Raw genomic sequence first — 16,994 nt, 5'->3', positions numbered from 1 at the left:
CAACTTGTACACGACATATATATGCGGACAAATTAAACCGAAATATCCTTTATTTTATTTTGCTATAGATGATGTATATATTCCTTGATTTAATGGTTTATTTTTGGTGTTATTCGAATCAAATGTGTAAAAAGATTACAGGAAAACTAGATCTAATTTAGCTTTTTTACAACCATTTCACGAAAAGCTCGATATTTTTCATAGGTGATTTTTCATTCTATTCTATAATTTAAGTTATGTAATATTTTATCTAAATAACTGTTGTCACTGTGAAAACGTTATGAAAGGATTTCCTTTTAACTAAAACAATACGATTTTGACAATATAATGATAAAAAAACTGATAAACAGACAAACAATGAAGCTATTGTTTTCCCCCTATATATTATATAAAAGATTTTTTTTTAAATAAGTATTTCCAAATACATATCTTGATAATTTCATGGATGAATGTAGAAATTAAACCTTTTAATAAATACTATGACAAGATCTCAAAATGAGGCATTTTTTGCCAGGGCCTTTTTATCAACAGTAAGAAAGATATTTTCGATAGATTTATAATGATTTACGTTTTATATTTCAAGGAATAAAAAGGTGTCTTCTTGAAATCTTTTTTATTCCAATTCAAAATTATAGCAGATCAAAATAAAGTAACATTTCCCAATTTATCATTTATTTTTAGTCATTGTTTTATGTTTAAGATTTGTTGATATTTTTTTAAGTTTTACATTTTGTTTATTTTAATTGATTAATTCATTTTGTTAGAGATCGTGAAATAAAATTCCATCTTATTTTTATAATTCTGTTTGCCTTTGTGTATGTCTATGCTTATTTGCCAGCAGAAGGGTGTTCGAAAAGGAAGTCAGGCTTTCGTGAATACAAATGTCGAACAAAGTGCGTGGAAGTGAATATCTTTATGTCATCAGGTCACCCTGAGCTTTAGTAAATGAACAAATGTAATTGCAAGTATACCAAGTAGTAAATCAAATGCGAACGAGTATGTCAGCATGCACTAGATGTGCATTAGTCGAGACTTGATTTGACCACTGTGGAAAAATAAACATTTAGATAAAGATGGGAAGTATGATTTAAAAGTTTTTATAAAGCAAAGTTTCTTGTTGATGTTAATCTTGACCTTTTGACCAAACAACCTTGAAGGTTCTTTTACTGCACACAGAACTTCATCTTATTCTTGACAATTTAAAATTTGGAAGGCAATTCAAAATAGCATGTTCTAGGTAAGAATCAGAAGAATTGTTTGATAATTATTTTGATTATCATGGTCAATTTTATATGACAGCTGAAAACAAGAGAGTCGAAACGGTTACCAAACAATATCCGGTTATTTTCTTTGATGCTTGTTGAAAGAGGACGGTTTTGTGGCAACATTCAAGTGGAGAACAAAGCCATACAATACAATACAGTTTTATTCATAATGAAACAAATATCCATCATACCAAAATAACAGTAAGCAGACATAGTGTTGTCATTTATCGGCTCTGTGTGGTACACGAAGAAAGCCTCTATTTAAGGTAGTCTTAGTCCGAATTTAAATTAAATTCATATCAATATAACTACTGATATAATAAACGTATTTTAAACTTCTTGCTTGTAATCATATTTTCAAGAAAGACTCATCCACAGCGAAATACTCTGAATAAAAAAGTTCAAGTATTATCCGTGTAAAATTATAACAATATTCTTAAATAACTTAAAGTATCTGATTACAAATGATTTTACATCAGTCTAACATATCACAGACACAACAACAGCAAAGAACGGCCAGTAAAGCATACAGACATGATTGACAGCCATCTTTCTTCTTATCCCTGTCATGGACCACTACTCTGTAAAATAAGCAAGTTAACATAACTAAAAGCATGTCCAGTATGTCTCATATAAACGATATGCAGAGATTGTCATTTACCAACTGAAATTTATAGACAAATACTTTGCTCTCTCTTTTTTCTTTTTTTCTTTTTTATAAAAAAAAATTTCCCTGTATAGAGAGACCGGCATGGATGATGATATGTAATAGCGGGGTACATACAGAATGTTTCTGCTGCCCGAACACTGTTGGGATATTGGCTACGTGAGATGTGTTTCTTTATTGTTTCAGGGACATATGATACAGTAATGAGTATGGTCAACCAAAATGTAATCTGTATGTAAAAATCATGTTGGTACTTTGAATAATCTTCTTTGCCTAGGTTAGGTAGAATTCCAAAACAAATGCTTTTGCATATGATTAATATGTGCTAATTCATATCGTAACTTACGTTTGTGGTTGTTGTGCATAACATGGTTGAGGATACGGTTGCTGTGGGTATCCGCCGCCGTGTCCGCCTTGTCCATACGGATAGGATGGCTGTGGAGGACCATATCCGGGACAGCCGTAGTTTGGATTGTAAGGAGGTGGACCATATGACATTGTTCTATAAGTATATATTCAATTCAAAATCTGTTATAGAGTTTTTACTAGTATGTTAGGAGACCTAATTTCTTAAAACATTTCTGTCGTATGAGTATTTCCATGGATATAAGGAACGAAAAATATACTTATTTAATTCGGATGTAAGCTACCTGCTGTATTCATGTTGATATAAATGCCCAAAACCAGACTATTTTAAAATCATTAATCTATAGCTTTCTCCCCGTTTGGCTAGTTCTGCACATCGCAAGTGCAATTCGATCATGCAACCGCTTCGTCTTTTCTGTCGAACTTATGTGATTGTCCCAAGTCAGTAGTTTGTAATTCATTGGTTGTCGTTTGTTGGTGTTTATCATATTTTGCTAACGTTTATTGTTTTGTTTTTAAGTTTATAAATCAGACCGTTAGTTTTCTAGTTTGAAAAGTTCTGCATTTATCGTTTTGAGGATTTTTACGATGACTTATAGTTGTTAACTTCGACTGTGTCTTTTGGTCTCCGGTGGAGAGTTGTATCATTGACACTCATACCACATTTTATTATTTTTATATTTATGAAGAGGTACATGAAAGAATTTTCATTGGGAATGTTAAGCTAAAGTATAGATTTGAATAGTTCTAAATGGACCTTACCAATGTTTTCACTTGAGATTAATACACTTTCTGCTTCAGATATTTAAATTAGGGAAATGTGGTATGACTGCCAACGAGAAAAAAATCTTCCACAAGAGACTAAACGACGTGGATGTAAAAAACCACAGATCGCCATAAGACCTTCAACAATAGCTAACACATATGAATTGTGGTATGCTATTAAAGGTACAAAAAAGTGAAACAATGAAAGAGAAGAGGACCAACGGCCTGACTTATAAAAAAAACTTTATTTATTGTTTTGAACAGGCATAAAAAGAATTTGGCTGTGTTTGTGAACGCCGAATAATCCGTTAACTTGACAAAGTTGGGTTATAGCACATCATAAGACGCAATTGTAGCTCGAATGATTCAGTGTATCGGTCAGTGTCCCCTCTTAATGTAGCGATCGATAATGAGTCGGAATATAACGACTGGATTATTTGGGTTATAATTAGTGTAAAGATCAGCTGGCTTTAATATTTCATATTATCGGTACTGAGCACAAATACAAAAGGACACGATATATACACTTTAATTTTAGGGTACTGTAGTTACTAAAAGTTATTTCAAAGCAAAAAGATATCAACCCCATGGTATATGATTACGTGTACTATTAATTCGTTTTGATTCAAAAACGAGAAAACAGAGGTACATGCAGATAAAGGGCATAAGCTGTCAAATTAGTGTTCACTGATATACCTCAAATGCTGATATTTTATATTTACATACTAAAACGTATATTTAAATTATAAAAAGTCGAAAATAAACAATTAACAATGCATGGGCTCGATAATATAAATCATCGTTTCGTGTGTATTTTAGTCTGACGCCATCTTATAAACAATCGAGGTGACCTCCAAAGACTGCCATATAACCCGACATACACATTACTAAAGATATAAAGAGATCGCGTACTCATGCAGTTTGATTACATATTATAGGTAATCGTCGGTTTTAACTGTATAAGAATGAGTTTTTTTGTGGATCGAATCAGTTAATCAATTGGTATACCCTTGTTTCACTTTCATTCTTTTCCTTTTAATAAATGAACACGCTTATTTATGCGTAATATCTCTAGATAAGGGGTTAAATTGAAGGTCACAACATGAATACCTCATATCTCGTAGCTAATGCTTCTACAAAACAAAGAGTGAGAAACTTCCTGTTGAAAAAAATACAAAACACTTGTTCGAATTAAGCGCCTTTTGTTCGTTGTTCATTTCAAAACTAAAAGTTACTGAAAACAATGTGAAACACTTGATAAAAATGTTTACTAGTACAAGCACAACACAGGAAGCTGCCTCTATTCTAACCTTTTTTTTAAATTTTTTTCCAATTTCCCTGTTGTCAGAATTTTAAAGACTTATATATACATGATTTGTTCTTTTTGATACCGAAAATATAAATTTAAATCTGATACTTATTGCATGAGTCCGAGTTCTTTGTATTATAGACAATAGAGAAAACCAGTTTCTGTGAAGCATTTATAAATTTTGCTTTATACTAGTATATGATTAGCTACGATTACTCATACCTTGGTTATAATTTAACTGTTTTCAGAAAAATATAAAAGGCATTCGATTAGTAATAACTGCACCCTATTGAATATGAATGCATGTTTCTTTTCTTCAAGTTAGAAAACAAATATTTGATGCTGGCATCTTTCAAAATGTTTGAACTTTTATCTTTTACCTATGACCCTGGTTTGATGGATATTTAACAATACAAGAGAGAGACGGAATTATATGAGTACATTTTCCCGAAGGATCTGTGTATTGCTATTGTATAATAATTGTTGGATAGAATTTTGTTTAAAAAAAAACACGATATAAAAACTGAACAAAATAGAACGTACAATTGTATTATTGATTGGTATGTATTCACATGCTCTTGTCTCACACCCCCCCCCCCCCCTTTTTATACCTTAATATAACACGTGTTATAATATATCATGGAATATAGGAACAAAAATGTCTGAGACAAGTGCCTGTGCGCGCGTTGGGTGATAATACAACCAATGACACTCCACACCTCTATCAATGGATCGCCAGCTTCATATACCTGTACCGATTATTGTTGTACAGTAGTTTATATAAGTGGGCGTTTATTTTGTGACAGATATTAATGTTCATGCCATAAGTTATTTATCATCAATAAATATTGTCCCCTAAAGAAAAGTTCACTGGTTTCTTTAAGGTTTAAAAATGTATCATAATGTACCTATCATCATCCGTATACAAATAATCTAGTCATAATTCTGTAATACTGTTACGTACCGAATTATAACATTTTTTTCTATGATCAATCAACAATCAATCTATATGAACAGATGCCTACATGTCATCAATCCCTTAGACAATTTTGGCGAAAAACTTGAATTTTTAGACACATTTTAACAAATCAGAGTTAATTCATTTTTAAAGAAAATACTTAAGTCGATAGCATACCCATCGATAGCATACCCAATGCTCTACAAATGAAGTAGTCATAATATTTTCTTTTATTTCGATATTATACAACAATAAAAACTAAGAACGTAGTTCTCCTTTTCTGTATTTACCACAGAATAAATTAATATAAATACTTTAGCCAGCTTTACTGTGCATATATCTGCAAGAATTTGCCGACATTGTTTTTGTCTTCATTTTTTTGTGCCCATGATTCTAGATGTCAGCATCAGAATTCATTTAGAATGTGAAGACTTTACACTCCTTATTACCGGCTTTTGGTTAGGCAGTGTGGCACTGTTAAAGTCCACAATTCCACAAGGCAGATTAAAATGAATATGCGTTCTCGAAATGCTATTATTAAACATAACAGGCGTAACGAAAGTAAGTAATAGGGTGTGGATTGGTACTTTACCGCACATAATTTGGTTAATATTAAACTGAGAACAAAAATTAAATACTGTACACAGAAATAATGAAAGCGTTGATTAAAAGTCAATTAAAAACAGAAAATATATATAATAGCGAATTATTTCAATGTCTTACCTGTTTATTTATCTACGTATATAAGAAATGATTCAGCTATTAATGATGTTGTCAGTAAACATCGTGTGCAACATTAAACGTATATAAGTAATTGCTGCAAGGCCAAGGATGGCGAAGGGCACTTATTGTTAACTTAAGACTTGTCGATAGAAAATAATATGTTTGACATTTCCTTATCTTGTATACGAACTATCTGTGTATGTTGTATACAAAGCGATGAGGTGTATCAGTTAGATACATACAGTGTTGACCACTGTCCAGTGACTTATTTCGATGCTTACACCTTTCAATGGATTTCAGATCAAATTAATCGTTAATTGTCCTCGCGCTGAGACGAACATAGAAATACAGAACGTCCGTCCGTCCGTCTAATTGATCTTGTGCGGTCTCATGTGTACAATTCTTGCCCGATTTGTATGAAATTTACATCTTAGTTATATCAACACCTCGGACAATTTCGAAAACCAGTGCCAAACAAATATTATCTGTGCATGCTGACCAGACACGTTTAATGACCTCAGGTCACAATAACATAGTCTATAATATTGTTTACTACATTGTTTTATCTGATTTTAATCATGTGAATTACATAAACTTATTAATTACAAGTAATCGATTACTTTTATGTCATCCTATGCAATACAAATATTTATGTGATTGATTCATAAACACAATAACTCGACTGGTCTGTTTATTATTTTAATTATATTTTTTTGTCCAGCCTAGAAGACAGTGGTAAGACTTTTTAAATTACACTCGGAATAATTCAGTCAGAGGTCAAAAGCATTTCACCACTCTGCAATTCCCTCGTATATTCATAAAACACATTCCCAAGACTTAATTTAGGTCTGATTTTGTTGATCTTTTTTTTTTACTTATAAACTCATTATTGTTTACTGTATCTTACGATTAATATGAATTATTATATGGCAAGTCGTCACAGAGAAATCATTTTTAGATTGATATTGGATACAAAAAAAAAAAAAAAAATTATGTGTCTGTCAGAATTCATGTTTGTCTTTAAAAATAACCTAATTTCCTTTAACGTATAAATCGTAAATATTTATTCTTTTTAAGTATTTTAAGATACTACAGATATTTTAGAATCATTAAAACATTTATGCAGTCAATTCGGACATAAAATAACTCACGACGGAGTGATATTGTTTGCCTTAAATTAGCGGAGAATAAAGGCTGTTTCCCCTGGAGAAGAATCCCAATTTAAAAAAAAAATGGCTTAAAATTATTCCCAAAAAGACAACTTTTTTCCCAAACAGTGCAGTCTCAGTAGTAATTGTGCATGACTACAAACTGAAAAACACCCAGTTAAACATTTTTCTTGCCTAAAATGACTATATGTGCACATTTTAGGGTCTATTTATGTATCATCGCTAACATAATGGGGTCTTATTTTAAAGCAGGGTTTGACTCTTGAAAATTGGTCTGTAAATTAAAGTTTCAGTCAAATTTATGGTTTATTTTAAATTTCCCAATTTGATGAAAGTGACGCATATTTTCCCAATAAAAAAGGGTAGAGGTAGTTTTGAAAAAAAGCCAACAACATCACTGCGACGAGTTTTTACTTATATGTGTGTTTTAATATGAAATGCAATGCATATAGGGAAATTTTCAAATGGAGAAATCTGAATGAATTCTGCGTGTTGAATCCTACAGATTTTAAATGCAAAAAAATTGTTAGACTACGATATTGAAAACTAAAGCTATAAATGCGTTTTTTTCATTGTTTTATGTTGTTGTAATACACGGGTGGTTACAAATAAATTCAATATTATCCTTTTGCTGTAAATACTATTATTACATTTAATTTGTGGATAGTCTAACGTTTTAATATCCTTTTTTTCTGTTTAATATTTTTATGTCCAAAGTAACATTTTTACAGCAAAATCAGAGAAAACAATTTGTGAAACAGAGATAGTTTTTTTTACAGTGAAAACGGTTGCCTATGCTAATCGCTCATTTGTTCGTTTAATATGAAGACTTCAAATAAAATCACAACTTAGTTGTAAGAGTAAAGTAATATCAACTGGCAGTTTTAAAATCCAACTTAGCATGGCGGTCTTTAGTAAAAAAAATCAGTGTTCATATTAATTTCAGATTAACATGTGCATCAAATGCATGTTATATTCATCCCTCCACGTATAACAACAATCCATCACCGTCATCATCTACAATTTAGATAATTGATATACTAGTACTAGTTTATCTGTTAGAATAATTTTTTTCAGATGCGGGCGAGTTTAATCGAAAAAGGTATAGCTCAACCAGTGCTACCAGTTGCTCACTTTGACCAATCGGATAGGACGATTCCTCCGCCTCCACCTCTTCCAATCCCATTACCGCCACCTCTACCTCCACCAAGAAAGAGTGCAGTTAGTGAAAATGTGTATCATAACGAAATTACAGATTGTCCACAGATACGAGACGTCGATTGTCAAACTACACAGAGTCTCCAAAGACCAGCTAAACAACAATCACAGCTTGTGGGACACGAAATAAGACAACAATCACAGCTTGTGGGACACGAAATAAGACAACAATCACAGCTTGTTGAACACGAAATAAGACAACAAGAAATAACTGTTTATTACGACCATGCACCATTTTTCGAACGTTTTTGTATGTACCGAGGATATAATCCAAAAGATGTAAAACCATGTCCAGTAACATTTGAGCCCTCAGTAATGTGCATACATGACAACGATTCTAAGTGAGTATAAATGACAGTATATTTTACATAATAAAAATGTTTTCCCTTTTGTGTACCATTTCTAGTTTTAAAACTAGCACACCTAACCTTATCATAATGTACTGAGGATGACGGTATTGACATTATAACTAATAATGTAAAAAGTAAATTAACAAAAATAATAAAAAAAAAAAGACTCCATGAAATTGCTTGAATTTCAAGTTTAATATACTATAATACTAATCTCCTATATGAAAAATAGACCCGATAGAGGTTGTGCTGTTAAATTGTTTGTGCTCTCTGTGAGTATTATATCACAGGCGGATTTAGAGCCCCCCCCCCCCCTTTCTGGGAAAAATTTGGTTGATTATATAGGGAATCACTAAAGCATGACCGGAGCGGGCCCTCTCTTAGGCAGTCAGTGGGCCCCCGCTTATGAAAATTTCTAGATCCGCCACTGTATATTTTTAGCCTTCTAAAATTTTAGTATGGAACACTTTGAAATTGATGAAGCATATTCCAGAAACAAAAGATTTATCTAGTATTGCTATCTCAAACAAAGAGGTTATAATATATATACGAACACCATAAAAATTATCCCAGCCTGAAACAAATAAACTGTACTATTATGCATATTTTAGGGGCCAGCTGAAGGACACCTACGGGTGCGGGAATTCTCACTACATTGAAGACCCATTGGTTGCCTTCGGCTGTTGTTTGCTCTATGGTCGGGTGGTTGTCGCTTTGACATATTCACCATTTCCTTTCTCAATTTTAAACGTTGTATACAACAAGTTGTCAGACCAGAAATACATTTGAAAAATACTCTTCTTACGGAAAAAGCACAATTAAAATTATATAGCCAAAATATTTAGTGTTTTCCCAAAGTAACAAGATTAACCGAGTAACCATATCTATACAATTGACAGATTTGCAAATGAGTGTTTTGCAACTTAAAAGTGTCTTGTGTTCATATTTCATAGCAAAAGCCTTATAATGTATATTTAGAAACTTTCAATTTACAGAAAATAACCGCATTTGTGGGTTTTACTGTCGAAACAGGAGCGACTGTTACGTTTTTTTGGGCTGGTGATACCATATTACTGGAGAAAACGTAAAAGAACATTGACCGAGTGGTTATAAAAAAAATCATTAGATATCAGAAAAATGAACTAGAGGCTCTAAAGTTAGAGCCTGTGTCATTCACCATGGTCTATGTGCATATCAAACAAAGCACACTTTCTATTAACATTGTAGACGAGAATGGACTTCATGACAAAAATCTCTTTTTTATTGACCTTATATATATTGCTGATCTTTTAGTCTGTTTAGTTTCTCTTCTTTAGTTTTTGCTCAACTTGAAACACAGAAGAGGGTAAACCATTCTTCGTTTAAGGGCAATCACTGCTAGGAAGAGTGTCAGTCTACTCTCCAATAAAAGACATTTTAACCATTTTATAAGTCGAGAAAAGAATCGTTTTCCTATTTTTTGTCATGACATAATTCTTTGAATAAGTTTATACAAGAACAATTATCTCTAAAACAGTTCACTAACTAAATTTGAACACGATTTAATTAGTCATAAAGATATGTACATCTTGAGGGAAAACTTTGACATACTGCATAAACGCCTGATAATTATGATTTTAGCTACTGATAATTGATCATAACTACTCTTATTTGTAGAACATACGAATCAATCCAACCTATTAACGATTCCTCCTCCAGCACAGAAGAGTTGATGTCAATGGATGATGTGACGTGTGATGAAATTAAGAAATATTGCTGTTATTATATATTCTGTTGTGGTATCTGTTGTGATTAAAGAGTGATATAAACCTAAAATATTGCCTTTTAACATCAACTGATAGAGTTCATTTTAAACAAGATGTCATCCAACTAAATAGATACAAAAATAAGATGTGGAATGATTGCCATTAAGACAACTTTGTACCAGAGACCAAATGACTTTGAAGTAAATAACTGAAGGCCAATTTACTATCGCTGGCCTTTTAATGCCCCTACTGTTAGCTGCGATGGATGAGGAATTTTAAGTGCTAAACTTGTCCATTAGCCATAAACTTGGTTTCCTTTCTCCAACTCTTAAAGATCCCGCGTTCAAAGATTTTTTTTACGCACATCAAATGAGAAAATAAGCATTTGACTTATTTGTAGATCTTACTTAGCTGAACAATTTTGTCATTTACACTTTCTCTCTATAAAAATATTAAAGATAATACAAAACCCAAAACTCTAATATTTCCTTAAAATTTTACTTTTTTCTGGACAGTAACCCAACAATAAGTTGTCCTTTTGTTCTGAAGATTACTTAGCAGGTAGATCTAAACATGTTTAACACTTTCACTCATGCAAGTTTGGCTCTTACTGCTTTACTTTTTGTGATGCAAGTCTTTCTGTATGTACAAACTTCATTTGCCCCCTTTTGTTCTATTTTTAGAAACTGCAGCCATGTTTTTCAGTGGCGGATCCAGAAATTTTCACAAGTGGGGGCCCACTGACTGACCTAAGAGGGGTCCCGCTCCTGTCACGCTTCAGTGATTCCCTATATAAGCAACCAAATTTTTTCCCAAAAAGGGGACCCCCCATAAATCCGCCTCTGTTTTTGAATTGATCAAATCCCCAAATACATTCTATGAACAAAATATCCTAAGGAATATTCAATTACAGTTTTTATGTATTTGATCAAGTAGTTTAAATAAAGAAGATTTTTGAAACAAGAGGCTCTCAAGAGCCTGAATCGCTCACCTTAATTTTTTTGGTTGAATCTCTCATCAATGATTATTTTGGCTTTTCAATTTATTTAAATGTTCTTTGAATCGTCCTACTTTCTTCAAAAGCAAAAAAAAAACAATATTTTCTCCTATGTTCTATTTTAGCCATAGGAGCTATGTTTCTGACATACAAGGAAATGAAATATAAAATTTATACTAGATACTCTGAAACTCATTTAGCCTAAGTTTGGCTGAAATTGATACAGCAGTTTCAAAGGAGAAGATTTTTTAAAGTAAGTCAACATGATGAACAAATTGTGAAAAAAGTCTTCAAAGGGCAATAACTCCTTAAGGGGTCAATTGACAATTTTGGTCAAATTGACTTATTTGTAGATCTTACTTTGCTTAACATTTTTGCTATTAACAGTTTATCTGTATCTATAATAATATTCAAGATAATAACCCAAAACTGCAAAATTTCATTAAAATCATCAATTCAAGGGCATTATACCTGAAAAACCAGTTACCCAATTCGGCTGAAAATTTCAGGACAGGTAGACCTTGACCTAATAAATACTTTAACTTCTTGTCTTATTTGCTCTAAATGCTGGAGTTTTTGAGATATAAGCCAAAAACTGCATTTTACCCTGTGTTCTATTTTTAGCCATTACCGCCATGTTTTTTGACGAAATAAAAAATAAAGCACAAACTTTATTTTATACACCCTACTGATCATTCATTTGAAGTTTGGTTGAATTTGGTTGAGTAGTTTTAGAGGAGAAGATTTTTTAAAGTTAGCAAATATGATGAACAAATTGTGAAAAATTGCCATTAAAGGACAATAACCCCTTAAGGGGTCAATTGACAATTTTGGTCATTCTAACTTATTTGTAGATCTTACTTTGCTGATCATTTTTGCTGTTTACAGTTTATCTTTATCTATAATAATATTCAAGATAATGACCAAAAACTGCAAAATTTCCTTAAAATTACCAATTAAGTGGCAGCAACCCAACAATGGTTTGTTTGATTCATCTGAAAATTTCAGGGCTGATAGATATTGACCTAATGAACATTTTTACCCCATCTCAGATTTGCTCTAAATGCTTTCGTTTTTGAGATATAAGCCAAAAACTGCATTTGACCCCTATGTTCTATTTTAAGTAACGGCGGCCATGTTTTTTGACGGATCAAAAATCGAAGCACACACTGTGTGCAGGATAATCTAAGGAACAATCATGCTAAGTTTCATCTAAATCCATTCAGTAGTTTTAGAGGAGAAGATTTTTTAAAGTTAGCAAATATGATGAACAAATTGTGAAAAATTGTCATTAATGGACAATAAGCCCTTAAGGGGTCAATTTACAATTTTGGTCATATTTACTTATTTGTAGATCTTACTTTGCTGATCATTTTTGCTGTTTACAGTTTATCTTTATCTATAATAATATTCAAGATAATGACCAAAAACTGCAAAATTTCCTTAAAATTACCAATTAAGTGGCAGCAACCCAACAATGGTTTGTTTGATTCATCTGAAAATTTCAGGGCTGATAGATCTTGACCTAATGAACATTTTTACCCCATGTCAGATTTGCTCTAAATGCTTTCGTTTTTGAGATATAAGCCAAAAACTGCATTTGACCCCTATGTTCTATTTTAAGTAACGGCGGCCATGTTTTTTGACGGATCAAAAATCGAAGCACACACTTTGTGCAGGATAATCTAGGGAACAATCATGCTAAGTTTCATTCAAATCCATTCAGTAGTTTCAGAGGAGAAGATGTTTAAAAAATTGTTAACGACGACAGACGACGACGACGACGGACGCCAAGTGATGAGAAAAGCTCACATGGCCTTTTAGGCCAGGTGAGCTAAAAAAGTAATTAGACTTTCACAAAAAGTGTTAAAAAAAAACGTTTTCAGGGCAATAACTCCTTTGAAGGTCAATTGACTATTTTGATCAAGTTGACCTTACTATTAAGCTGAATATTTGTTGCCATTTATTCTTTTTCTCATTCTATTATAATGAAGATAATTACCAATTAAAAACCAATTGTTCAGAGAACGATTGATGGTCTTTCCACCAGTTAAGACCCTTTTTTATATGAAAATATTAAAATTTGGTTTTAAATGTCAATTTTAGCGCCAAATGACAGCTTTTTGAAAGCTTATTAAAAAAATATATGGTTTCTATAAAAAATATATATTAAAGGGAGATAATCTTTTACTTCCGGTTTAAAAAGTTTACTTCCGGTATTGTTTGATACATTACTTGACACTGATTCTAGAAATATATGGTTCTATATACTTTTACATTGATTTAGTACAAAAAATAGCTACTTCCGGTTTACAAAAGGTCACTTCCGGTTGTGTTTTTAAGGTCACATTGCTTACAACTTAATGCAAAAAGTCCCATGGCTTTATCATGTGTACATATGAGGTAAAAGCAAAGGTCAAAATCTAGAACGTTTAATTAACATATGACCTTGAGCTCAATTTCAAGGTCATAAACCAAGGACCTCAAATCAAAAGACTCTAGTCCTCTACTTTATATTGTTAATGAGTTATATTACCATACGTATGATATTAGATATAAAAAGGGGGAAAACTCACGTCAAATGTCTACGTACCCTTTCGACTAATATTTATGTGTTACGACATGTCGTAACTAACAATTGTGTGAAAATATTTTGTTGATATCTTGTATGATTTCTGAAAATAAGAGATAACAAGCCAAAATCAAAAATTTGAACATGACCTTGACCTTTGACCTTGACCTCATTTTCATACTTTTTGAGCAAGGGCCTCAAATCAAAAGACCCTAGGCCTCTATCACTTATGGTTTTCCAGTTACAAATTTATTTCACTTATTTCAATACAAAAGGGGAAATTACTCTCATATGGGGTCTTCGTAAAGCTTCGGTCAAAATAAAACGTAACATCCTGAGGATATAACGAGCAATTTGGAAAAATAAATTTGTCGCTTTCTTTTACGGTTGCGGAGGAGATCTGATAACAAGAAAAACAGTGTTTGGGGAGATAACTCTTATAAAGAAAAGTGTTCGGTTAAACAGGGTGAGTTTCAAAAGCGTATAGACTGTATGATCTCATATACAAAAAAACTAAGCGACATCTTTTGAAACATTTTTACACCGCAAGAAAAAAATTAGGCGGAAGAAAAAAAAAATAATCAGAACAAAATCAATAGGTCTTTCCACACGAAAGGTGGAAAGACCTAATAACAGTAAAATTGATTAAAAATGAACTATTTCCAACAGTAAACCAACAATGAGTTGTATACAGATAGACCATGACCCATTTATTACTTTAAAATTCCCTTTCACTTTTGCTCTAACTACCAAAGTTTTAAAGAATTATTTCTTGTCAAATGTTCAATGGCTTAGGCCTTGAAAAAAGGCACAATGACCCTCAACTTTTTTCTGTTTTTTGGTACATTTCTTTTATATACATGTTCTATCAATGTATCGCAGTCTTGTAAAAAAACCTAGTTGTTTTGAAACAGTGAAGCGAACATTCTTAAGGGCATACGATCCAGTTTCGATCCTGTATTTACAGTTTGATGGAAATTTCCATATAGGCTATTTTTTGCCTGATTAAATCAAATTTGTAATAAAAAATATACCTTCATGTGCTACTTTTTGAGTTAAATGAGGTTGAAATTTTGTATATTTGCTCAAAATTCGGAATTGTAGCCGTATTTTTCCTTTCAAAAGAAAGGCACAACTTTTTTGTTTTAAAACATGAACACAAATTGTTTTTTGTTATATAATTTGTAATTTCTGTATTTTATAAGTATCCTAAAAATTTATGCATTTTTTATTCAGAAATAACTCATATTTATCAAATGGTCATGAATTGAGAAAAAAAGCATACTTTTTTGCTGTATATTTATCAAAATTAAAAAAGTTGCACTATTTACAGTTTTATAAAATTTGGTCCACATAATCTCTCTGCAAAATGAAACAAAATGTCGTTTTAAAAAATAGGGGTCCATGTACTCGTTTTCAAATTAAATCTGTTTAAATGATAAAAATAAGTCGAAAAAATGCATCTTTTCCCGATATGTCATAGTTTGACTACGCGAAATAACATTTTACGTTAGCAACGTCATTACCTCCCCTGTATCTGTATTGTATGCCCTTAAGGGGTCAATTGTCTTTTGATCTTTGACTTATTTGTAAATCCTTCTTAGCTGAATATCTTTGCCATTTACATTTTCTATCTGTTATAATATTTAAGATAAAAACCTATAAAATGCTTCGCTAAGCACAGCTGGGTACGACAGCAGAGGTTCAACTATGAACAGTTGGGGCAAAAATGGATACAATATTCTCACTTGATACAGGTCTGAATTTGGATTGTAATTAAACATTTGACCCATAATAGGATTCTGACACAGAATAACTAGTCAAAGAACTTAGAATTGGTTATATGATTTTTATTAATATTATATGTTTTGCTTATGTGCAATACACTGTTGTGGATTGTGTAAAATGATACAATTGTTCCATAAATAGGAAATTGTAGTGATGAATCTGAAAACACATCACAGTTTAACCGACTTGATATAAACCTGGAAAACAAATTTCAGAAATCCTAGTCAAGTGGTTGCTGAGAAAAATGGGATGGAAATATTTATGGGGCGGATGGACTGACGGATGGATGGACAGACAGAGGCTAAATAGTATACCCCCACTTTTTTAAAGCGGGGGTATAATAATGACATACATAATCAGGACTAAAATTAATATTCCTTTAACAGTAACTTCTAAAAATAAATGACAGCTCACCACCTCGAAGACAATACAACAGTTCTTTATACATAATTTAATAGCAAAAGTCCCCGAAGTCTATCCTAAGCATCCCTTTGAGGTATTGAAACTTGTGGTATAATTTTAGAGAGATTCATACACCTTTCCACAAGTTATTGTCTAGAAATATGGCTATTTGGGCCTTTTTTTGGACAACGATGACATGTTGGTTAATGGATCAAAACTTAGGATACAATCTACAATATAAATACCCTAAGGAACATTCAGTTAAAGTTTGAAGGTTTTTGGCCAAGTAGTTTCAGAGGAGAAGATTCTTGAAATAGTTTACATTGACGACAAACGCCTTCTAATTGCATAAGCTCACATGGGACCATTTTGGCCCAGTAAGCTAAAACCACTTGAGATACAAGTCAAAAACATTTGCTTCAGTAGCACTGATTAATGGTAATTGTGATAGGAAACAAAGATCATTTGCTGCAGTACTCATTGATGTACAGTGGGACAAGGGAAAAACTTAATGCCCCTCCCCCCTTTACAGACTTTAAAATGTTTATGAGATCTGCCTTTTATCCAAATAAGGTCATGCTATCTTTAATAACAACGATGGGGTGCCACATTGAAAAAAAAAAAACAATAAAAGGGAGATAATTTTTAATGGGCATGATGAAATCCTACACAGGGTCATCTGGTAAAACTTCATAATGAG

The 16,994-nt window shown here is 32.2% G+C and overlaps 1 protein-coding gene and 1 long non-coding RNA gene across 2 annotated transcripts; one reads left to right on the top strand and one right to left on the bottom strand.

Annotated features, from left to right (window-relative positions):
- Nucleotides 1-513: 513 nt before the first annotated feature.
- LOC139513485 (uncharacterized) lies at nt 514-6,177 on the bottom strand. Its single transcript, XR_011662451.1, has 3 exons — nt 6,054-6,177; nt 2,279-2,434; nt 514-1,846 (listed from the first exon to the last, which is right to left on the bottom strand). It is a non-coding gene; the product is annotated as an uncharacterized lncRNA (long non-coding RNA).
- LOC139513483 (uncharacterized) lies at nt 5,879-10,605 on the top strand. Its single transcript, XM_071302036.1, has 3 exons — nt 5,879-7,210; nt 7,630-8,781; nt 10,447-10,605. Exons 2-3 carry the CDS (start codon nt 8,300-8,302, stop codon nt 10,583-10,585), a joined length of 621 nt encoding a protein of 206 aa, XP_071158137.1. The 5' UTR covers nt 5,879-7,210; nt 7,630-8,299; the 3' UTR covers nt 10,586-10,605.
- Nucleotides 10,606-16,994: the final 6,389 nt, after the last annotated feature.

The sequence above is a fragment of the Mytilus edulis genome, chromosome 2 (genome assembly GCF_963676685.1).
Source record: "Mytilus edulis chromosome 2, xbMytEdul2.2, whole genome shotgun sequence".
Taxonomy (NCBI): domain Eukaryota; kingdom Metazoa; phylum Mollusca; class Bivalvia; order Mytilida; family Mytilidae; genus Mytilus; species Mytilus edulis.
The sequence above is the reverse complement of the archived record's forward strand: the minus strand, read 5'-3'. Positions and strand labels throughout refer to the sequence as shown.